The sequence below is a fragment of the Engraulis encrasicolus genome, chromosome 5, assembly GCF_034702125.1.
Source record: "Engraulis encrasicolus isolate BLACKSEA-1 chromosome 5, IST_EnEncr_1.0, whole genome shotgun sequence".
Classification (NCBI taxonomy): Eukaryota; Metazoa; Chordata; class Actinopteri; order Clupeiformes; family Engraulidae; genus Engraulis; species Engraulis encrasicolus.
This window is the reverse complement of record NC_085861.1, coordinates 48,255,672-48,281,407: the sequence shown is the minus strand read 5'-3', so window position 1 is coordinate 48,281,407 and position 25,736 is coordinate 48,255,672. Positions and strand designations below refer to the sequence as shown.

At 42.0% G+C, this 25,736-nt stretch overlaps 1 protein-coding gene across 1 annotated transcript; it reads right to left on the bottom strand.

Moving 5' to 3' along the window:
- On the bottom strand, positions 1-22,404 carry mchr2a (melanin concentrating hormone receptor 2a). The gene is made up of 5 exons (XM_063198290.1): positions 22,037-22,404; positions 19,670-19,879; positions 8,597-8,791; positions 6,063-6,182; positions 1-1,598 (listed from the first exon to the last, which is right to left on the bottom strand). The coding sequence occupies exons 1-5, from the start codon at positions 22,231-22,233 to the stop codon at positions 1,145-1,147; spliced, it is 1,176 nt and encodes a 391-aa protein (XP_063054360.1). The 5' UTR covers positions 22,234-22,404; the 3' UTR covers positions 1-1,144.
- Between the last annotated feature and the right edge of the window lie 3,332 nt (positions 22,405-25,736).

The following is a 25,736-nucleotide window of genomic DNA, read 5'->3' as shown; positions in this document are numbered from 1 at the left end:
AACCCTTTTGTAGGATCCGGTATCCGGTTCTGGATCTGGCAGGATCTTAAGCAGTGGATCCGGTATCCGGCAGGATCCTAAAAATCAGGATCCGGTGCATCTCTAGTCATAATAGATACAACATCTGTAACTTTTCATTAATAAATCATAAAGAACTCTTGCTAGGCTTCCCACGCTTTTATCCAAAGCAGACCTTGCAAACCTTGTACTAAACATATACATACAGTAACCTACATTGACAATTCCTCAGTTGCCCGGCACTGGTCCTCTGATTCTGGAACTGTATCAAAGAACATTATTGTGTGTGTGTGTGTGTGTGTGTGTGTGTGTGTGTGTGTGTGTGTGTGTGTGTGTGTGTGTGTGTGTGTGTGTGTGTGTGTGTGTGTGTGTGTGTGTGCGTGCGTGCGCACGCGCGTGTGTGTATCCTTAGGACACTCAGTGAGCAGATCCTTTCAGTTTTGTAAAGAGCTCCTATAAAATTTGGCTTGTGGTATGATAAACGACTATCTGTCAATCCAAATAAAGAACTTAACTGTGTTCTGGAACATGTTGTGGTACTCTTTCAAGATGTCTTCTTCATTAGGCTTCACCATCCTTAGGTCATATTACAAGAGGCAGTCACAAGGAGAAGCCGGGGAGACCACTCATGGTCTCATGGGACCACTCATTCTGGACCACTGAAAACCATTAGAAGCTCTAGGGAAGACCATGTTTATGTCTTCTTCCCAATAACAGTAAAAATGTCCCCATAAAGCCAAAAGCCAGTAACTTAATTTAGTCAAAACCGAGTCTTTCCTGGATCTGGACTTCATAGCCCATTGTGTCCTGTGACCGAATATGACACTTTTCCCTCTTAAATATGCCTGCGCTGCGCTGAGACCTTGGATTCGTCTGAGCTGCTCCTCAGCTAGGCTTGTTTGTTATAAAATAAGTAAACAGTAAACAAGCTCTGATCCAAGAAGTGTCATCTTTTGTGACGCCACTCATCTTTTGTGATCACACCAACATCTGATGTCAAACAAGGTTTTTTTTTTTTTTTTGCTCAGCAGTTTGTCACCAAAATTGACTACAGTCTGCTGTAATTCTTCCCCGACAAGGTCAAGAGTTTCTTAATTCCAAGCGATCAGATTCCAGAATTGGAACTTCAGAAACTGGGCCGGTGTGTGCTGTGGGCCAGACGCTGCTGGTGGTTGGCACCACTGTGGTCCCCCTGCGATGGTTGCTCTGGCATGGCTTCGGCAGCACGTGTGCCATTAAGCTGCGGTGGTGGCATGGCTGTTGCTGTTGCCGTTCCCGCGACCACCGCCGTCCCTGCCGTCTGCTGAGTGCTCCGCTTCTCAGATTCCCTCCGGCAGAGGCGGAGCCGGAAGTGTCCGCTGAGCATGATGTAGATGAAGGGGTTGACGCTGCTGGCGGCGTAGCTGAGGCAGACGGACAGGTAGTAGCAGGTGTGGTAGGCCAGCGACGGCCTCCGAAAGCTCAGGTTGACCAGCTGCAGCACGTAGTAAGGCCCCACGCTGGCCAGGAACACGGACACCAGCACCAGCACCGTCTTGGTCAGGCGCACCACGCGCTCACGAGGCACGCTGGTGTTGTACCTGGACAGTGACGACAAAACAACACACACGTCTTATTTAAATGTTTTAGTTAAACTGCACATAGGAGACTGGTCAAATGCAATTTCAAACTTCTGTGCTAAGCCTGTTACATAGATTTTTGACAATAAAGTATACTTGACTTGACTTGACTTGTGTGGTTTGTTTCGTACAGAAAAAAATGAGGGAAAAATGGATTTGGAATTGTTCGCCCACAGAGACATATCCTTGACACTATATTTATGAGTGAGCAATGTAATTTTGTGAGTGATTTTCCGTTATCACTTTGAGTATCCTGCAGCAGCCTAAATGTTCTCCACACTTGGTCTAGAAGACCAATCACAAGACTATCTGTGTACCAATGTGTAGTGAGTCTTTGGGTAAGTGTTAGCACAGTTATAATAATAATAATAATAATAATAATAATAATAATAATAATAATAATGATAATGATAATGATAATGATAATAATAATAATAATAATAATAATAATACATTTAATGGTTAAAGTGCAGTATCACTATACACCATGGTCTCAAAACACTATAAAACAAAAAATAAAGTAAAATAAGATAATAATAAAGTAACTTTAAAAATAATAAAGGAAATAATAATGAGGAAAATGAAACTGAAACTAAATGAAACTAAACTTTTCAGTGACTATTACAGTGTGCCACAGGAGGTATGGCGTGCATTAAGGGGCTAAAAATCAGACCAATGCATTTTAATCCCTGCCGTGATAAGATGAAAACTGGATGAAAACTGTTTTCAATCTGAATTTGAAAACCCAATAGAGCCTATAGGGCGGCCGGGTGCACGAAAGGCGAAAGCCCTGTGGCCAGCTGACTTCTTCCGCGTCTCAGGGATGGAAAGGAGACCAGCATGCATGGACCGCAGAGACAACTACTACATGCAGAAGTATAGTTTGAATACCAACCACTGGTTGTGACCCTCTGATGAAGCCGACGCTACAACATCAAAACATGTCAGATAAAGGATAAAACTTTTGTAACGTCAGAAACAAAAGAAAGACTTGAAATAACAGTTAGACATGATGAAAGCAGTACATCTGCTGTCCCAACCAGCATGTGTGGTTGTTAGGTGTACACACACACACACACACACACATACACACACACACTCATAACTGTCTTTCAAAGACCGCATCCCATGTGCCAACGGCAAAAAGCCCCTTTGTGGACACAGTCTCTCATAGGATTTTTTATACTTGTGGAAGATTGTGCTTTTTCCTTAGGCTGCCTTTTGGATCACTTAATACTTGCCAAAGCTGCAGGCTTTCTGCGCTACCAGAAAAGCCCTTCATTGCACAAAGCAGCTTTTCAGCAGTCACATCTCAGGAAGAGCCAGTGGCATCTCTTAACTTTGGTAGTCCTGTGCATGCAAGCGTCATGGGAGCTTAAGCTGCCATTCACCCTAGAGCAATTCAAATAACACAACTTTTTTTCAAACCTTTTTGACCATGTGAGGCAGATTTTCAACAGATTCTACTCTCCTGGTGTGTGCAGAGTGTGTGTGTGTGTGTGTGTGTGTGTGTGTGTGTGTGTGTGTGTGTGTGTGTGTGTGTGTGTGTGCGTGCGTGCGTGCGTGCGTGCGTGCATGCGCGTGCGTGTGCGCGCGTGTGTGTGTCTGTGTGCAGGTGTGTGTGCGTGCAGGTGTTAGTGTGCATGTGTATTTCTGGGCACTTCTTTGCTTTGGGGTATCGTGCGCTGATTAGAAGAGCTTGTGTGGAGTGCAGAGTCAATAAGTAGAGCTTCAATACAAATCCAAAAGTAATGAAAACATGTTAGAGAACATCTGTTCGGTGGAATGCTCGTGAGAGATTTACTCCAATTTAGCCTCCCTTTTTTATTTTCCTTCCTTGCTCATTTCAACTGCAGTCAGGTGAGGGCTGCCTCTATTCTGGCCAAAAAACAAGATTGTGGTGAAGGCAGACTTACTCTGTATCTATTAATCATACTTTTAATGTAACTTTATTACTCCTTTTTAAACATGTTCTGATTACATAAGATAGAAACATATGTCTATTGAAGAAACAGACATAGCACTTTCAGATGTCTATGTATTTATTTACCCACAAATGTTTCGGGCAGAGCGCTCTTCTTCTGCATGTAAGGCTGTTTGCCAATCGTAGACAGGTAAGTAAGTGAAAATCCGAGAGTGCAGTCCTTTTGCTTCTTCAATATCTAATCTGGACAAAACAACCAGTAGGGTGGGTGTCTGTGAGGTGAAGGAGGAGAAAATGTCTCCTGCCCTCACCACTCCCTACACCTCCATCCATGGCTAAAGTGTCCTTGAACAAGGCACCTGACCCACATTGCTTCAGGGACTGCAACCAACAGCCTGTAAAATCTGTAAGTCGCTTTGGAAAGCGTCCGCTAAGTGTAATGTAATAATAATAATGTAATGATGTCTCAGGCAGACAATGAGGGAGGATTTACAGATGGACGAGACTGGCTACTGGCAATGTTACTGCAGCGCCTGGCCAGTTTTCTGAATTCCAAATACCCCACGCGAGCACTTAACCGTTAAGACACAGCATTATAAATTTGCTGTCAGCAGAAAAACAATGACCAAGTCGCAGTGCATTACTAAAGGCCATGCGTTGTGTCATAGTAGTGTAGTACAGTACTATGATAGTTAACTTTTCAAAGAGTATTACAGTGTTCCACTGGTGGAACAACATGCATTATGGAGCTACATGGGACTACTCAGAGGGCGAATTCAGGCCAAAGGAGAACCTTGCCAGTGCCCGTTCTCGCACCTTATCACTAACCAGCCGTTGTGCTCACGTTGTAGATCTTAGCGTTCGTGAACCGCAGATACTTTTCTCCGCGAACCATGACGACAACGTGGGCAAGATTTTCGCCACTTCTTTTCGTCTGCCACGTGTATGACTATTGAAAAGGAAATGTAAACATGGGGCGAATGATGTTTCAAGAAGTCAGAAGCTCATTGCATAAAGGTGGAAAAACCCAGACAACGGCTTATAAAGGGCACACAAGAATAGAAATGGCAAGATCTACTTCATGTGACACCTATTCTGTCCACATAACTCAGTGAGGATGTTTTTTAATAGCCCACACCACAGGCCTTTTGTAACTTCTTCAAAAACAGCATAATTTCTCACCTTTACGAAAACAGCAGACAACTGTTTGACACTTTAAAGACTTTTCTTCCAGGCAAATTGGGCAACAGTGACTGTCATTCTACTTCCATTTACTTTTCAGTAGTTCAAAATGAAGGGCAGGATTGTGTGAAGCCTGAAAAAAAAAATCTACAGAGCTGGGCTGGCCATCTGGCATAGCGGGCATTTCCCGGTGGGCCCCTATTTTCAGAAATAAAAAAATACCATTTTTTTTTTTTACAATTCTGAAAATAGGGGCCCACGAGGGTGCGGGGCCCACCGATGAGTCAGTCCTGGACCGCTAATTATGATGGGCCCCTTTAAGCTTAAAGTGCCCAGGCCCTATTTGTCCCCCAGTCCAGCCCTGCATGTCTCCTGCTGTGTGTGCCGGTTGTACACTACTCAATTCTATGTTTAAGGTCAGGATACCACCACTGATAATTAAGGACACCGCTTGGGACATCACAGGACAGGGCATCGCTCTTAGCAGGAGTGTCACCAAGCTTATCAGTTTCAAGTGGGCTTTTCTCAGAATTCATGAATGCTCTCATTCTACTCTTACACAATCATCTTACTGAAGAACAATTACACATCACCGGAGGCCTCTCTCACGCTCTCTGAATACTTTTCTCAGAATTTAGTTTTATAGAACAATCTAACAAGGCCGATTTACTGGTATCACTCTCCATTTCTTTTTTCCAAATATTTTTTGGGGTCTATTCATGCCTGTATTTTTGGACAGAACATTAGAGAATATGACAGGAAACAAGTAGGAGAGGGACGGAGGGAAGGATCGGGAAACAACCCCCCGAAGGATCAGAAAACGACCAACCCGGAATTCGAACTCAGGTCCCCTGGTATGTGGCACGCCACCTTAGCCATCTGAGCCACGGCACCCCCTTCATTCTCCCTTTCTGTCTTTGGCCTTCCATCCATCCATCCATCCATCCATCCATCCATCCATCCATCCATCCATCCATCCATCCATCCATCCATCCATCCATCCATTGGTTAAAAAGCCAAATCTGTATTGTTAAATACCAAATGCAATTATAATACATCCACCCATCCATCCATCCATCCTTTGGTTTAAGAGCCAAATCTGTATTGTTAAATGCCAAATGCAATTATAATCCATCCATCTATCCATCCATCCATCCATCCTTTGGTTAAAAAGCCAAATCTGTATTGTCAAATGCCAAATGCAATTATAATCCCATCCATCCATCCATCCATCCATCCATCCATCCATCCATCCATCCATCCATCCATCCATCCATCCATCCATCCATCCATCCATCCCTCCGTCCGGTGTTACCCACTGGTGAGCCTTGTTGTTCCTCTGGTACATGCTCCATGTGTAGCGCAGTATGAGGATGTAGCAGAGGAGGATGAGGGGCAGCGGGAGGAAGAAGGCCACCACCGTCTGGTAGATAGTGTACCTAGCAAACAAAACAAAACAAAAAAACAGCAACACAACAACAAAGCTGTGAATCCCAAGGAGCATTATAAAGCCTGAGTAAAACGTAATGGCAATAGTCAGACGTGCATGAAGTGTTGATGCCTGTTCTTGCTTGGGGACTAAAAGACAGGTGTAATCTCCATCACCGACATCAACAAACAAAGCAATGCAATCACAGTGAAACTGCTGAGAGATTGTGGAACCATTCATTTCCTGCCAGTTGACTGGCTGGAGCCCTGGGGTACCTAAACTAGAACAGTTTTGTTCTGGCTGACTCACCCAGCAGTCAGTGCACTCATCCAGTTATGTGTTTTGCATGTTAACAAAAAGGAGCTGCTCTGCTAAGGCTTTATGAGGGTACAGTTTGTAGGCTAACAATAACTGAACCTGACTTCAACCAGTTACTGCTGTGATGCACATTAAATAGTATGCCTGAACGAAGTGTAAATACTGATAATTAAATTAAAACTTTAACTTGAAAATCATCACCTTCATCTCCAGCAAGTAACCAGGAAGTAACATATAGTCATCTGTCTCTTTGCTGACTGTGTTCCTGAATTTCTTGGTGTGGAATTCAAATGCCTTTTAAAGGCCTGTCCCTCCTCTAAATCGGTTCAATATTTATGGATGAACTACATACTTGTGCCGGAGGACATTGCTGTATCATAGTCTGAGATCAACATTGACCAAAGCCTAAAGAGCAGAGACAGATCATCTAGAAACTTTCCTCAGGACTATCATGGGCTCTAGAATCTTTGGTGCAGACCAGGCCATCTCAATCATAGAGTAGTGTCTTTATATACATCAACAGTTACATAAGGCCATACTGGTGTATGTGGCTGTCTGCTTACAGTATGTTACCGCACAATGATGCATGGCTTAGCAAAGGAACAGAGAGCAGCGGAAAACATCCTGTCTCTGATTTAGCAGTGTTTCTCCTGCAGTTATCCCAGACAGACACGGGGAGTGATTTATTAGTCTTCACAGAAAGCCTCTTGGGTCAGTAATATATACAAGGCACGGCTAAGAAACAGACCACATTGTGTATAGAAAATGCTAAAGGAATGCATCTACACCCAATATAGAGTTTCTGCATCAGATTGGGACTGAGAAAACAACTTTTGTTATTTAAAGTAATTCATTAGGCAAATAAATCACACTACATTTGTTTGCTTAAATGCCCATTTCATATCTGCCTGGCTGCCATATATGCTTATCTTCATGTACTTGAAGTACAGAATAAACTCTGGCCTTCCTGTTGTCAGCATTTTCAAACATTAGGTTGAGTTAGGCTCAAAGCTGCATGCTGAGCTACTTAGTAGGCTTAGCATACATTATTTACAATATGTTACATGTAGTAATGTTAACCATTATTTGTTAATAATATTACAGACATCATAATATGTGTTACCAGCTTTCAGTATAATGATAATTACATCATGTGTGTTTGTTCATCACTTTTGCTGAACCCTACATCTGCTGAAAGCAAAAGGCAAAATAAACCTGACAGCACATTTCCTCATTATAATAACCAATAGCAAGACAAATAGGACATGTAGCCTACAGGTTGCTGACTGAAATCGAGACAGATGTGTCAGAAATTGCAGCAATTATTCTTATTTGGATAACAATGTGACGTGGTAGTTACCAACAGAGGCTGGCATCTCAGGTTTAGAAACTAAAAGTCCAGTTATCATTTCCTTCGTGAGAATTGTGGTGCGCACTGCTCACACAATCTCTGCTGGTACAAACCATTTCAACCCTTCTGTAGTCTTCTTTACCCGTATCCATGGCAACCCTAGCCCCCACCCCTCCAAGGTACTCAACTCTGAACCTTTGAAACTGTGGAGTGATGTACAGAAGGTGGTCAGCCCAGAGATAGTAAGATTCTTCCTAAAGACCATCTCCCCATCGCCCCAGCTGGCCCATGAAGTAGTTATTATAACGCGCTACCAAGAATCCTCAGGCACAATGGAACTACTTGGTCTCAGTTTGTGCCAAGGATCTGGATACTGTTAGTAGACACATGGCGCCCCTGGCTGCGCAGTCTTCAACCTCTGATTGTTGGAAACTACTGTCACTCAAAAATGCACTGAGGTCAGGTGGTTAGCTGTTTAGGATCTTGCCCCTCCTCACAGCGCCACACCAACAGGTTTATACAGATGAGGAGGATTGTTTTTTGGACTGGGTTTCTGGCTACGTTTACATGAGACATTTCATACAGAATTAACTCCATTAACTCTGCTTTGAAAAGGTCATGTAAACACTTCTTAATTCGAAATTAAATAAAGATCAAAGTAAATTCGACTGAACTGTTGAATTCCGAATCATTAATTCTTAAGTAAAACGCATGTAAACGTGGCAATTGTGAAAGTGTGGAGTGGAGTGTCTTACCGGAGCAGGGCCGTGCGGGACCCCAGGTTGAGGGAGCAGCTCTCCAGCCCGTCTGGGAAGCGAATGACCTCAGAGTGGATCCAGGCTGGCAGCGCCAGCACCACAGACACCGCCCACACACACAGGTTGACCCAGATCGTCTTTGAGCGCGTCCGCAGACTCATCAGGCGAAAGGGGTGCACCAGAGCCAGATACCTGCAAGGTGACAAGAGGTCAAACATTAAGGAAATGAGTGAAATAAATTGGAATGAAATTACTAGTATGCTTTTTGGATGTCAGCTTGAATAATACAACTTGGATAATATTATTGTTTACACAGTAACACTCAGAGCTCCTTGCACATTGATGTTCAACCACATTTTATTTTTGTATCCCACATGTGCAATGGTGACCATGAAGGTGAATCTACTGGAATATAATTTAACTAGATGCCAGTCAAAGATAAGCATTTCTGCAAGACATCATTTGACATATTGTATGATTCCTTTCAGAAGCTGCCCTGTAAATGTGCTTTTACCAACCCTTTCAAATGTCTACAACATCACTGATTGAATATAACTGCACAGAAAGTCAGAAAGCCTGTCAGTGCATCATGTCACTTACTCGATGGAAGGGAAGTGGATACCAACGACAATGAGATCAACAAACAAGTAGCCTAACTGGAAATATACTTAGGAGCTAACTGTCTTTCTTAAGAACAGGGTAATAAAATAAAGGCAGTACTAGAGAGCCCTTGACAGAGGCCATCAGGAGAGTCTCTATAAGATAATGCAGTGTGTTGTCATCATGTCCCATATGGGAAACGTCAGCCAGTTTAGCGCTGCTATATACCTGTCCAACAAGTAATACAAGTAATAAATAACAAGCGAACACTGAACTTTATACAGGCATGGGCTTTACAGACTATATACACAGTGTTAGAAATACTGCATTGATAGCCAATGTATATCCTCTGAGGAAGGCACAAAGGGCACTGTTGGTCTTCAGACAAGTATAACTGGTCATCACAGCAAATAGTAATCAAAATAATCTAAATTTGCTCATGTGGGCAAACAACAAACAAATACATGGCCAGGAAAAATAGCAGATTTTATCAAATGATGGTAAAACAGTCAAATGATTTTGATTATTTATGGTGATACCACACAGAGGTTTTGTGTCCATTTTAATCAATTAAATATATTTTAATTGCTCATATAGTGTTCCTTCTCCTAACAGTAAGATGACAAATAAAATAGGCCTATCTGAAGATGAAACGTCGACAGACTGAGGATTTTGTCTTTTGCTGTATATTATATGCCTTTGTGTGAGTGTGCGGTACGCCACTCCACCAATGTCTACTGTGTGCAAAGTGCACTGTAGGGACTGCATGCAGATCGCATAAACAAAGCTAAATGCACATTTCCTGTTAGACCTCAATTAGCATAGGAAACATGTGACACAATAAATGACTGTGCAGAACGGATGGGGTCTTAGAGCCACTGCTCCAGTCATATAGGGAGAGCTAATGCACTTTGCCAGAGTTAATGTCCTGCCGGTGGTGGTCCACATAATCACAGTTTTGTTTTATTTCTATTTATTCCTTTTACCTGAGACATTACCATACCAGCATCTGAGCCTGGCATAGAGAGAAAAACACTCGCCTTCTCAATTACATATCCACATATCACTGAATTAATCTTGAGACCTGTCTGGCAACCATGAGGCCATTGCATTAGGATCTGTCGTTTAAAGGTATCTGTATGTTTTTGCATGATGCTTGATTAAGTAGCCGGGCAACTGAAGACAATTCATTGTACAGTGATTGTGTTATATGAAACTAAAGGTCATCTTTATGCATGCCTGTGTACATAATGAAGACATTTTGATGGGATCCAGGCATATGCATGTAAATGAAAGACATGTATAACATGAATAATTTTCTCGATACAGGGGTCACGATACGATACATATCGTGATACATGTGCATCCTGATACAGTGATGCGTATTAAAATATTTTAGACCTACATTTTTTATTCTCATTCATTTTTTTTTTTTTTTACATTTTTGAGAAAACAGACATATGAATGACCAAATGTTACTTTTTTCTGTAGAGCAACAGTTACACTGTCGTGAATGTAAAACACGGCTTTCACAAAACTGTTGGTCCATTGTTCATTATGCGATACGTATCACAAATGGCAGTTGCTGTGTAGCTTTCAAAAGCCAATTCATGTTATTAAATGAAATATCGATACATATCGTGAAGAGGCCTGCGACAATGTATCATCATCCCGATATTTCAACACACCCCTAGTGTACACATGCGTTTAAACATACATGCACATGCATAGATGGAAACATACATAGATGCATAAATGCATGTGTTGCTGGAGCCCTATGTGTGATTATTTGGCAGATATACATACAACAGGTGCTAATAACAACACATTTTTATGTTAATGAAACACATTTGTAAGTAAACAGCAAAAAGTGTATTATCCCATGCATGAAATTGGAAAAGCAAAACGGGTATTGGAATGAGCGACCACCTCCAAAAGGAAATTCGCACTGTATACATTTGATGTGGACGTATTTGATGTATTTTTGTTAGGAAAAAATGTGTAGAACACAATAACATAAATTCAGCTCAAGTATGCGAGAGTGATACATATTTGCCTTGCTTTTATTATCTGCTCACAGAACATAATTTCATGGACATCTGGTTGCACAAGACCAGACTGCAAACTAGTAGCCACCTCTCCCTGTTGAGCAATATGATGAAACATCTCCTACAGATTATTTATTGTACATGGTGAGCACAATTTAGTCTATTCTAATTCTAATTCTAAGCCCTGCCGTGCGCGATTCCGGCTGAGTCATTTGCTGCACCTTCCCCGTCTCTCTCTCCACGCTCATTTCCTGTCCCTCTAACTGTTCTGTCATAATAACAGCATACAAAAACCCAAAAAAAGAAAAAAGTGTTCTAACTCCAGCTCACTAATGAAGCCAATTGATTAATAAACAGAGGAAGTGTGAAATGTTATTTCCCCACCTGAATGAATGTGAAGAGGCTGAATATACTGTAAGCATGATGAGCAGGAAGAAGGATAGCGATGTATTCTGGCATCACATAGTTGGCGCGTTTCACAAGCTCATCAGGGAGGGCAAAGGCTGTTCAAACTTTTGTTCCACTTCAGTGCAGATTCAGAAGTTATCCAATCATGCGATTTGCTTAAGCCATTTAAAAAACATACAGTACTTGTCTACCATGGTGGTCCAAGATGATAGCGTGAAAAGAGAGGCAATATAATGTGAGCTTTACAGCTTCATGTGAGCCTGAATGTAGACCCATGTGTCTCAATGCCACTACAGGTTGGTGGACCACCAGGCTACTTGACCCTATGGGCAGTTGTGTCACATGCTGACTCAAAGAATGTGTTGGATCTGCAAAACCCTGGGAAGTCTTTGCTGTTAAGACATTATAATCTTTCCATTCAAGATCTAAAGGCTAAATCCCTTTTTTATCCAAGGACCTTTTGCCATATCAGGTGTCTGAAAGTCTTTTGTCCTTTGCCATTCTCTCTTTTGAACCTTTAAACAACATTTATATTTTTCATTGTCTATCAAGCCACTTTTCCAATGCCGTTTTTCTGGTAGGCCTAAAGCTCGACAAAGCGAGACTCCGCCGCCCCTTTTTGCTTTTCGAATAGGCATGACACAGCTCAATCACAACGCAAAATGTGGCCTTTGCCTTTTCTGGTTCTCTCTCTCAGTATCTTGCAGACTCAATAAATAATACCACATTCATATTATGGTATCAGACCAAAGGTGATGGGATGCTGTGGAAAACCAGCAGTGACATGTGGATATGTGCATGATGTTGGGCTTCTGTAATGGTCTACCATGCTCCATATGAAATAGAGGAGTACAGGACACATCTTTCTTTCATTCTTTCTTTCTTTCTTTCTTTCTTTCTTTCTTTCTTTCGCACACACACGCACACGCAGACGCACACACACACACACACACACACACACACACACACACACACACACACACACACACACACACACACACACACACACACACACACACACACACACACACACACACACAAACACACACAATGTTAAATCCAATTTATCTTAATCTGTTGATCAAATTGGGAGGCCCTATTGCATAAGATGTTGCACCTGCTTCAGTGTGATTCATTTCCATTGACCGGCCTTCTGGTGACATCTGATGTCCCCACAGCCTATGATTACTGTAGAGCACCAGGAAGAGGGGTGGGCAGAACCAACCCTATATTGCCTTTAGGTGGGAGGTGTGTGTGTGTGTGTGTGTGTGTGTGTGTGTGTGTGTGTGTGTGTGTGTGTGTGTGTGTGTGTGTGTGTGTGTGTGTGTGTGTGTGTGTGTGTGTGTGTGTGTGTGTGTGTGTGTGTACACCTAACAACCACACATGCTGGTGGGACAGCATGACAGAGAGAGAGAGAGAGAGAGAGAGAGAGAGAGAGAGAGAGAGAGAGAGAGAGAGAGAGAGAGAGAGAGAGAGAGAGAGAGAGAGAGAGAGAGAGCGTGAGAGAGAGGGAAAACAATATCAGTCAAAGTAATTGCCTTGGCCCATGGGCTATATTGAGGGGTTTGGTTCGATAGGGTTCTTTACACGTTCTGTCACACAATATATATAAATATATATACAGTAAATATATTATTCTAAATATATACCCACACACAGTATATATAGCAATTGTGTATGTAACAAAATCATGACAAAGAAGCAGACGGTGAAAGCCAAGCTAAATGTTTGATCAAAATATTTTCTGACCCTTCTATTTCTAATGAGTACACACACTATCAGGCCAGTACGTGCAGCTTTGATCTTTGAATGAAGTCCAAGCGGCCAACTCATTAGCCGGTGGCATTTTAATGACCTGCCTCCAGACAACAAAGGGAGATGTGCACAGAGATATTAAACCGCTTTCCTCTTTTGTGTCCACAGAACATGAAACCCATAGATGGGTTCAACTCATCGCAGACATTGATGGGTAACTTCAAGCGCTCTTTCAAATCGCTAACGGTAGGCCACTCGTCTGCTATGCAGTCGACCCGGGTTCAATTCCTGCCCGGGTCCTTTGCCGGCCCTTTCCCGTCTCTCTCTCCCGACTCACTTCCTGTCTCACCTCCACTGTCCTGTCAGATAATAACCAATAAAGGCCTGAAATGCCCCACTTTAAAAGATATATTGAGAGCCATTCTTAGACCATCTTGAAGACTTTGAAGGGGACCTTGAACTTATGTGATAAGCTAACCACCTCTTTCTTTCTTTTATTTTTGCTGTTAATGTTGTCTTTGCACTAGTCAAGAAAAGTCATTGCCTTAGTTTGTACGCCCTGTCTGTTTTGTGTTTGTTTCTATATTGCCATTTCAATTTTCCTGCAACTCATTTTCTAATCATTGTCTTTTTTTCTTTTTTTAAAAAAAAACTTGTCTGTTCCTATATAACTTCGTTGAAAACTTAAATAAACATACTGTCTAAAAAAAAAAAAAAAAAGATATATTGAGCTTTAATGACTTTGGTATGGAAATATCAAACAAGATTAATCCAGTTTCAATTTCAATGATGCTGTCTTACGTACAATCAATTTAAAAAAAAAAAAATCTTTTTACAGTTATATGAACTTGGACCATGCATAGTGACAACACGAAAGACACTTTTCTATCAGCTAATATACTGCACCTGTGCTGAAAAGAGCACATTATTAATGGCACAATGCCAAACAGAGGCTGTCATAAATACATGCCATGTTTGTAAATCAAACAAACAAAAACAAACAAAAAAATATCAAAAATTAACCTGTCGATATAATAAATTAGCATAAAGTAAGTCTTGTCTGAACACACAGCATCAAACAGGTCCAAGACACTTTGACGTGTGGTCGCACATGATAATAAGCCATCAAAAAGTCAGTTCAACAGCCCAGTTGAAACATCTTATGAACAAAGCATTCTTTCCCCACAGCTAACACATGCTTACTTTGGCCGTGCATATAGAAACGCTTAAAAGGCCTGAAGGTTGAAATGGAAATTAATTCTGTAGATGGGTGTATAATGTGCTGTATTTATTTGTCGTTGTTCTGTATATTCTGCTGTGCACTTTGTTTTGTACTTGTGATGTCGGCTATGATTATGTCCTCAATTAAGTCACGTTGGTTAAAAAAGCGTCTACCAAATGCAATGTAATGTAGTTCATTTAAATGATTAAATTTTTTCCCAGTGACTCAGTCAGTGTGACAAAGACCGATTGATTAACAGGTGCATTCACATCTGATTGTCATTGCATGCGACAATGTAATGGTCTGGCTCTTTCAAAGCCTCTCTGCTCCCTCTAAAACTACCCTGCTTTCCAGAAATTGTGCTCTGCCACATTGACACACACACACACACACACACACACACACACACACACACACACACACACACACACACACACACACACACACACACACACACACACACACACACACACACACACACACACACACACGCACACACACACATACAGACACACGTCAAGACCCCATCAGTTATGACCTCTGAAGTTTTCAACATTTATCCAGACACATCACAGGATACTATTACATATATAAAAAAATTAAAAATCCCTCATGACTAACTTCCCTTAATAGATTCTTCACCCTCTCTCTCTATGCAGACTTGGGAAATCAGGACAGGTAATAGATTCATCTCATCTCCTCCTGTGCCCCTCAAGGTTGGAATGTTTCAGGGACCTCAGTATTCATCCAAAACACACTTCAAATTCATAGGCCGTAGCGATGTTGAAGGTTGAAAATGACTTCTGATATATCTTTTTTTTTTTTCATGGGTCAGAGCATTGTTGTCACTTGCATACAGTACATTGCACTAATACAAGAACAGCAAAGCATGTAGCAAGTTAAAGTCTAAAAAAAACCTCCCACAACAATAGATTCACTGAATTTATGAAACGTGCAAGCTTTGTTTACGCAAATCCATATCTTTTCAAACTTAACATTTTGTTATGACATATTGTAGATGTCCATAAAAACAGCTGTCCCCTTTAATAGAGGTCACGGCAGGAAAGTATTATGGGTGAGAGAGAGCCTCGAGAGATCTGTTAGACATAGTTTTGCTTTGGTATTATCGCTTTGTTATGGTGCTGGGCACTGAAGCATTTCCTTTCCTGTACCCAAGCCTATAGGCTGGTGGGCTTGCATGGAGTGATTAAGGGGGGGGTCACATGAGGACTTGCAGGTGATGTGGCTCGAAACGACTCTGCTGGGACTTTGGTGTTGACTAAAATACAGAGTGGATAGCATTTGTGTGTGTGTGTGTGTGTGTGTGTGTGTGTGTGTGTGTGTGTGTGTGTGTGTGTGTGTGTGTGTGTGTGTGTGTGTGTGTGTGTGTGTGTGTGTGTGTGTGTGTGTGTGTGTGTGTGCCATCCTGCATCCTGCTATGTGACTAAAATACAGAGTGGATAGCATGTGTGTGTGTGTGTGTGTGTGTGTGTGTGTGTGTGTGTGTGTGTGTGTGTGTGTGTGTGTGTGTGTGTGTGTGTGTGTGTGTGTGTGTGTGTGTGTGTGTGTGTGTGTGTGTGTGTGTGTGTGTATGTGTATGTGTGCGCCATCCTGCATCCTGCTATGTGATTTGTTGAATGTTATCAATGTCCTTCATCTTTAACTAAATGCCATGGTAAGCACCAGGTTATTTAAGGTAATTTCTGAGAACATGGATGTGGACATACTAGAAGAGGGAGAGCAGCCAATGTACCTAGCTTGTGTACTATTTAGGTGGGACGAACAATCTTTTAAAACTTTTACAACGTTTTTAACTTATACTTTTTCCTTTTTGGGACTTTCTGAGCAAAAAAAAAAGTTTATACCACATGACAATAGATGCCTTGTGGAACATGTAGAATCTAGATGAAGACATTGAAAGAATGTTCAGCCAAAAATGAACACAAAGGGTTATTTTGAAGTTCTCATTTAAGGTTGGGAAATGTGGTAGCGATGATTTTCATTAACAAAAAGCCTTGAAAAATACAGTGAAAAAAACATGTGATAGCACAATTTTCCCTTCAATTGAAGAAGTGATAAGAAGTGATCAAAATAAAAGAGGGTCCCGAGTCAACTCTGTTATTAAGTCCTTTGTTTTATTTATGCCACACGCACCAACACGTTTCGACTCAAGTCTTTTTCAAGTTTCCTCGAGACCCTCCTTTATGTTGACGTTTAAATTGTCCCTATTCCCTTGAAGAGCACCTGCATTGCACAACAGTTTGAGACCTAAAGCAGTGCTCCCCCATCTCTCTCTTTAAAAATTCCAGTTTGAAACGTGACTGGGCTCTGAAGACCAATGCCAAAGACAGTCAAGAATGTGACAAGACCAAGACCACGTCTCAAGACATACAACTCAACACTCCCAACTCAATATTCAATACTCCCACACTAAGATTTACGTCCATATTTATTCCATGTGTGTTTAAGCACTTCTTCTTTCTTCCATTTTCCTTACTCCCATCCTTCCTTGTGCTTGTTGCCTTGTGAAGACATGGCAAGACGTCATTGAGGACAGACGTTTTAATCAATATCTCGCAAAAAAGGAATTCAAAGGTCATTTTCTCATCAGAAAACAGGATGTTGAAAGGGGAAAAATCCCCCAAAATGTGTTGTGGTTAGCCTTGCCTGACAGCAGGGAAATTATTGAGGCGGGACATCAGTGAAGCGTGAGGCCACAAGCACAGGTCAAGGATGGGAGTTAGGATAATGAAATGATCCCTTAATGTCGAGCACTGGAATGTGTTGAACGTTTCCTTGTTTTTCTGGACGATTCTGCAATATCCCTAGCCTGACAAGCCAGACTAAATGTGAGATTTATGTGAATATTTAGTCTGGGCCCGATCAATGACACATCGGAAGATTGTTGATGGGAACAACCCGGTGTTTTTCAAACTCTGTCTGTGCCTATTGGCCAACGCTTTGTTGTCACTCCCTCAAAACACTGTCACTGCATCCAAAGATTGAAAACAAATCAAAACAAATCTGCTGCGTTCTGATTGGCCAGCCAGTTTCAGGGCCTGGGGCATTGTCCGAGGCTAGACCCACTCGCAGGCAAAAATAATTTTGTCCGATGGCGGGTGGGGCTAGTTTACTAGGCTACAATATCCCTGTTCAATCATTTAATTCACACGGAAACTTGAAGCCATGTGGTGACCTTGCCTGCCTGTCTTTATGCACAGCACACCCTGTGATTCATATCTCTTACAGCAGCTGGAAGAGACACAGTAGACATGAGAGGTTGATTGTTTCTCTAAGGCAGACTTCAGCACTGAATGCAGGAATACAGATGTTCTGTGTCTTGCATCATGTTTGATTTTTTATAATTAGAATGACAATAGTACATATACAAGGAATTGATAAATGTGGCCTACTGTTCAAAGCCACAGTTTTTTTTTTGACCATCCAGTAGATAATTACATCTGTATTTATAGCACACACAGGGCATCTTGACTCATGGATGATTTACAGTTATCTAGGTGGAGAATATACTGCAATCACTGGAGTATTGTGCGGGCGGGTGGTCTTGCTCAAGAGCACTTCAGACATGAATTTGGGAGAAGACATTGAATCAACCTCTCAATCAACAATCAACCTCTCATCTCTACTGCCTACTGTCTTCTTCTACATGAAAAATTAAAATAATTAACTTCACACCACCCACACATGCTTCTTCCTGCTGAGACCCAAGTTCCAATTATATGATATATGAAATCATCAGTAACAGTCTCCAACAGGTTTCCCACCCCAGGTCAGAGGTAAAATTACATGACCTTTCCCTGACTTAATTTATAAAGCAATATCCAATAGTGATTGGGTGCCAGACAGAAAATTGCATTCAAACTAGTGAAGTCATACCCAAATGTCCGCCTTTGACAACTTAATGTCCTCTTGGGAACTTCCTGTCTGTTGTCGTGTGCAGAGTGTTTATCACCCCTCCATAACTAGAGAGGTACTAAGCTAACTTTAACGTTTCACATTGATCGAAGGCCCCATGTTTTTTTCGTATTATTTTTGCCTCCCGCCTCTGCATCTCTATGGCAGCCCATAGAACCGTAGCCTACGTAGAAAAATTGGCACACGGATTCTAGACGATCTCCTCATTATCCACAGCAATTTAAAGGTCCCCATCTCCAACCCCCTAGCGCCACCAGAAGGCCAAATTTAAAGGTAGGCCTACATTTCTGCTTGCAGCTTTCGAACCATTGGTCCGATTTTCAAAAACTTGGCATCCTTGGAATCCTTGGGCAGAAGCGAATCCAACTCATCCTATTACTTAATTTTCCGCCACTTTAGTTTTTCCGCCAGTCTGAATGTTGTGAAAATCAATAAAATGCTTCTCCACACTCAATTTACATTACTCCAATGCTATAATCCCACAGCCCTACTGCTGTGGTGTGTTTGGATGGTCTTTGATTAGACTAGCCATCACTTCCGACTGCAATTGAAAATGATTGCGCATGAACCCATGAGTGCCGACTATGCGACTACTCAATCTACTTAATACTTTGATGGAGCTGCCGGAGTCAAACTCTTTGTACATGCAGGCATGATTGTACGAAACTAGAAATGCACTCAGAGAGTGCAAACCATCGCCAAGGAAACAGTTTGATATAGCATATGGCTATGGTACACCCTATTTTTATTTTAAGTTTTTCTGCTTTCTTTTTGTGGAGTTAGAAACTGGAATGTCAAAATTCGGCCAGTCCCACAATTAAATTTGCGGTCACTCGGGGCGTCTAAAATTCTAGACTAGCAATGATGTTTCTTTTTTTTTAATCCTGGTTCTGGTTCGTGATCCGGACCACCACCAACATTTACTCACTTGTTCCTTTGGTAATTTCCAACAACTCCACAAAGTTTCATCCAAATCCATCAATACGTTTTTGAGTTATCCTGCTGACAAATATAAAAACAAACAGACAGACAAACCAACGCGACCAAAAACATAACCTCCTTGGCGGGGGTAAAACAAAAAGGCGAACGAGGAGGGCTCACCTGTCGAGGCTCATGGCGCTCATGATGATGGCACAGGCCACCTGGTTGCAGTTGTCCAGGGAGGAGATGATGGTGCAGAGGGTGTTGCCGAACACCCAGTGCCCCCCGCGCGCCCACTGGTGGATCAGGAAGGGCATGACGGTCACGTGAACCAGGTCGGCCGCTGCCAGGTTGCACATGTACACGTCAGGGATCGTCTTCTTGGGGGACCTGCACACATAGGGAACGCATTAAGAGCGAAAAACATTTACAAAAATCGTATAACAGACCCCCCCCATCGTATAACACGTGCGTTACTGCCATCTACAGCGCTAAGGGGACTCCATTTATTCTCAAGCTCAGGACTCCGAAGGTCTCCTAATCGAAGGTCTCCTAAAGGGGCGTTCACCCGACATCACACATGGATACCGGAAAAGAACCACCCTGATTTATCTCTCTATACAATTCATATACAATTCTCTGCTACAAGGCTTTGTTCGATCCCGAGTTCGGAAAATAAAAATCCCATTCCCAGCCACAAATTTGATCCAACCAGCTCTGTATCAGCTGACCATCATGAGCACTCAACAGAGGTAGACCTAGAGGTGCATTCCAATATGCGGACTCCCTTCCTCCACTTGTGTTTGTGGCCTCGCGTTTTGCCGATGCCCTGCATCCGTGGAGAAAACAATAAAGTTTCCCAACAGTCAGTGAAGCCACAACAGTTTTTCGGGGACTTTTCTTCATTCACCATCCCAATTGCAAATGGGAAAATTACATTGACATGACGTTAGTGACGTCATCATGAGGTCACAAGCAGGCAAATGAGCAAGGGAGGACGGGAGTCTGCATATTGGAATCCACCCAAACTATGAAGAGAAGTAGCCTAATTTGTGTTGGAAGGAAACTGTGGCCAGGATTTTTACTTTCTGGACCTAGAGTTGACATCTCTGATTGGAAGGGCATGATTATAGCCTGGGCGAAAGCCGACTGTTGACTCCGTCAAAAAGTGTGGCGAAAGCTAAGAGGAATCCGTCTCCGTGGAGGGTGTGTGTGTGTGTGTGTGTGTGTGTGTGTGTGTGTGTGTGTGTGTGTGTGTGTGTGTGTGTGTGTGTGTGTGTGTGTGTGTGTGTGTGTGTGTGTGTGCGTGCGTGCTTGCATGTGTGCGTGTGCACGTGTTTGAAGGGCAAGCATAATCTACTTTACTCTACTCTAAATGCAATCATGATATGGTATAGTGGTAGTATGCGATCATGCTATTACTGTAGTATAGTGGCCACGACGAGATAGACTTCTGTTGGGACCTGGTCCCAGGAATGCATCAAGGAGCTTTTAAGGAGTGAGCGACTCAGGACAACTCAGGCCAACCAGAGATTGATTCAGAGATTGGGTCATTGGCTTTGGAGATATGACCAATGCGAGGCACAAGGCTGGTTAGGAGAAAGGATTGAGCATGAACAATTCATTTATTTATTTTTTAAGTCAAAACTCGTCTTCTTTGGCAGCCTACACACAGCAAATTCATGAGGGAACTCTGCCGAAACACATGGCCAGAGGTTACTAACCCCTCAACACACAGCAACCAACCTCAGTGCCTATAAAATCTATTATTATGTGTGTATGACCATAATAGCTATTACTTTTATGTGTATACAGCCGATAATAAACTATTATGTACACACTATCATGTCTTACAACCAATAATCAGTGCATGCATATGTGTTTACATGATAGAGAGGTCTGCCTGTCCATCCATTCAACAATAGTGTTTTATGAGGATGAATGAAATAAATCTCACTTTTCCCCTTGGACATTATAAATGCATGTACTTGTTGAGACTGTGGTCTATTAACCAAGGTGAATAAGCAGGAGGTAAAATCCAGCCAACCACAATAAGTTGTGCACCTCCCTCTCTCTCTCTCTCTCTCTCTCTCTCTCTCTCTCTCTCTCTCTCTCTCTCTCTCTCTCTCTCTCAAGGGAAAAGCATCAATCAACAATATAAAATTGTGAAATCAATCCAGCTGGTAATAATGAGAATCTAAAATTTGTAGGCCTATGTGAAGTTCAACATCTTGTCAAAAACAAATGCAACATTTTGGTACCAATGCACCTCTGAAATTAGCAACTGTTGCAATATTAACATATTGGTGTCTCAATTCTATAAATGGATACACACACTGGTAAATCTGTTCACAGTGCACAGATGCAACAGGCAGGACCAAAGATAATGTCATTGAATAATGAGTTTTAGATCTTATGTACAGAGTAACCGTTGTGTCATAGGCCTACACCTTACATAAATAGTGTCAGACAATTTGCACTGTATGTTAATCACAAGCAACATGTATAATGAGCCTCTGTTTGAGGGTGAGAAGACCGAAGCCATACCTTAAAACAGTCACCAGCACCAGAATGTTTCCCACCAATCCCGTGGTGCACAGAAACCCCACGAAAGCAGGTAAAATTGTTGTCTCCGTGACCTCGACAATTCTGTTGTATTCGTCGGTGTCCATACCGTCGCTCCATGAGCTGTTAGTTGAAGGAGAAAAGGTGCAGTTCACAAGCGCGGGGTCCGCTTCACTCATCTTTGAGTTTAAAACAAATCTACACAAAACACTCCGTCTCTACAAGTTGAATCCTTTCAGCGCCCATTGATAAACAATATTTAGAGACGTGAGGAGAGATATCAGGGTAAACCTTAGGTTCTACGGTCCTGTGTTTTACGCACAATGCACAAAGGTAACTTGTACTCGTCATCCCAGCCCAAACCCCACTATCCACGGACCACGAAACAACAAAGCTGTAAATGAATGCCGAGTGAATCAGACAGGGCAGATGTGCCTCGCGCACGCCAGCTCGATGCGCATGTCAACAAAGGCACGCGCACTCGATTTATGAACCTCCTGTACTATGTAGAATTCATTGTTTATTTACTTAATCAAAGACAGGAGATAGTCTGTAGGACCTAGTTATGGAATCTCTTTAGAAGAATTGCAATTGAGGAAATGACCACACATTGCTTTTATAACACTTGAGTCTCCCTTATCTTATTCAGACTATTCTGTACAGAGACTGAATTAAATGTTCTGAAAATAAGAACGAATTCAACTTTGGAAAGGCACCGAATGACATGTAGATCTAACATTTAGGCTACATTCCCTTTGTAGGAAATGAGATGGTGATTGAGAGAGAGAGAGAGAGAGAGAGAGAGAGAGAGAGAGAGAGAGAGAGAGAGAGAGAGAGAGAGAGAGATATTAGTGATAGTGTCATTTTCATACATATTACTCCATAGCATTACAGTCAGTGTTGTACAAGTTGCAACACTGTAGGCCTAATGCCTGATAGCCTACTGATTGTCATGCTTACTTATTGTCATTTCAAAGTAATTCCTTACATTACAATATTACTATATGTAATGTAAGGCATTACACTACTATACTGTACTTTTGCATTATTTTGTTTACTCTCGTCTCAAGGATCTGGCACCACCATCTCCCACCACACTGAACACCAACACATTGTAACTAGTATAAACTATATTACAGAATTTCCCCCTGTAATACCTTACATTACAGCAAAAAAGTAATACATTACAGTAACCAAGTATTACTTTTGTAATGCGTTACTCCCAACACGGATTACAGTTAGGCCTACAGTGTGCAATCACAGGGTTTACAAATGATAATTGCATTCAGGACACAGTAGGCTATTTGTTCCTGCAGTTGTATCCCTCCTAAATTGTTACATTTTTTGGCTGCTACCTGAGCTGACATCCTATGTCTTCCTTATCAGTCACTAGTCCGCTTGATTACATAAATTTAATATTATAACCATTCCTGTGTGGAAAGAGAGGGGGGGGGGGGGTCGAGGTGTGACAAGAAATAACGTAATTGTTATCTAATATTAAAAATGGTCTGTTCTTATCAGAGTTCTTATCAGAGATTGCCAGGCGAGAAAGCCAGTTTTACACACCCCAAAGGAAGGCTGTTACGCTCATATGATGACAATGCTTATCAATGTAATAAAACTTTGAGTCCATCCCAAAAGATCATCAAAGGAGGACACACACAAAGTGTAGCAGACAGGGAGTTAGGACAGAGCACGACTGTTTTGATAGCATAGCTGTTTAATCTATCTGTTTGATGCACACATCAGAAATGCATGAACTTTACAACACAGCATGGCGTGATCCTTAAAGGGCAGTGGTGGTGTCCACAGATTGAGGCAGTCAATTGGTCAATTGGTTTCAGCAGTGATGCAGCATCTAACTATTTCATTGGCTGGCCCACGCGCGCCATCTGCCAAAAGTTTGACAATTCTTAACTTCATGCTCCCAAAAGTGATCTAATCTGTGTGTGTGTGTGTGTGTGTGTGTGTGTGTGTGTGTGTGTGTGTGTGTGTGTGTGTGTGTGTGTGTGTGTGTGTGTGTGTGTGTGTGTGTGTGTGTGTGTGTGTGTGTGTTTTACGTAGACTCAGGGTGTTTGGTGTGCAGCAAGGGATAATGCTTATTTTTTGATCGCGCTGTTGTAGAGAGTGTACTACGATATGCAGTCACTGTTTGGTTTGGGAACCTAACAGTTGAAGTTAAGTCACAAATCAACAGACTGACCCACTCTGCTTTAAAAGTGGTGGGGGTAAGGGAGTACCCCACCCTACAAGTAATATATGAGGAGTCATATGTCATGTGCTTAGACAGGCTAAGAAAATAATTGAAGACCCCACACACTTTTTGCACTCCGAGTATGAACTGCTCCCTTCAGGCAGACGATATAAAGTCCCAGTTAAAAGCAAAAAAAGGTTTCTGAACAGGTATACATTTTCTTTCATCCCCACCTATGTGTGTGTGTGTTATAGTATGTCTAATACCGTATGTGAATTGTGTACTGTGTACTGTGTAGGCCCTACTCTGAATCTAGCTATGCTGCCTGACACCTTAATTTACTCCGGGACTAATACATGTTATGCTACTCTACTCTAATGTACTAATGTAATGTACAATAAATTGGCGCATTCACTGTCTGTTTTCTGATTATACAATGTAATGAGGACCCACTTTTGACTCTCCCCCCCTCAATGAAATGACCCGTTTATGCCCCCCATGTCATCTTCCCTGGTTGTGGATATATGGTACCCCAACATTCCTTCTCATTACAGTGAAATATGCAGACTGTGAACTTTTTTTGTTTACAGAACAAGACATAACTCAACTCATAGCTAAGAACTTGTAGCCCTGTGCTGTGCATTGAGATCAGCTTGCGTCCGAGTGTAACACAGGAAGGTCGATCAGTTCTCCAGCTGCTGCAGAAAAAAACATCAAAGACCACGAAGAACACAAGGAAAGACAACATCAGGTATTACCTCAATACACCATTGTCATGACCCCTGCTGGAGGGGACTCTCTCTCTTATTACGACAGGCGGGGATAACTTTCAACTTTCCATGTCTAGCATAATAAGACAAATTGCAATAGTCAATGTGTATGCACAGTCATTCAAAATAACACCACGTTGCAAATTATTGTGACCTCTGTATTTGACAGTATAGGTATCTTTTAATCTTGATATAAAACCCAAGCATGGGAATAAAGCCTGTGCATCAAAGTTGAGGCATGTTAATCAGGGCCGCCGACAACTTAGCTTGGGGTCTGCCCATGGGTCAGACAGTTAGTCAGACAGCCCATGAAACAGACAACAAGCCTCTTGAACTTGACAAGTTCTTGATGCTTTTTTAAGGACAAGAAAGCAAATCTAATATCTACAAATCGCAATCTGCAAATAGTGCATTCTCCCTCCCTCAAACCAACGTATTTTGAAATGTCATAGAACAATTAACCGCAACTTCATGAGGACCCAGTTCTGGGACCCCCTCATTCCTGAGTCCAGGACAAGAGACCCGTTTGTCCCCCCCTGTCGGCGGGCCTGGTGTAAATGAAAGAATGTTTTGCCACTGATGGCTTTCAAAGACGATTTCAGTATGGAAAGAAGAAATACCTGTTTGAGCTGCACATTCACCTTGAATACAGAGTTTCATCGCAAGACAGATGAAATGAAGGTAATGGGGTTTGTGAAAACCCAAAGGCAATCTACTT

What these genes read in the sequence shown, in the direction of transcription:
- mchr2a (XM_063198290.1), bottom strand. Translation starts at nt 22,233, where the DNA reads ATGAGTGAAGCGGACCCCGCGCTTGTGAACTGCACCTTTTCTCCTTCA. An exon ending in TCCCGCACGGCCCTGCTCCG is followed by an intron (nt 6,183 to 8,596) that starts GTAAGACACTCC and finishes TTTGTTTGCTAG; the next exon opens with GTACACTATCTACCAGACGG. An exon ending in AGGAACAACAAGGCTCACCA is followed by an intron (nt 1,599 to 6,062) that starts GTGGGTAACACC and finishes GTCACTGTCCAG; the next exon opens with GTACAACACCAGCGTGCCTC.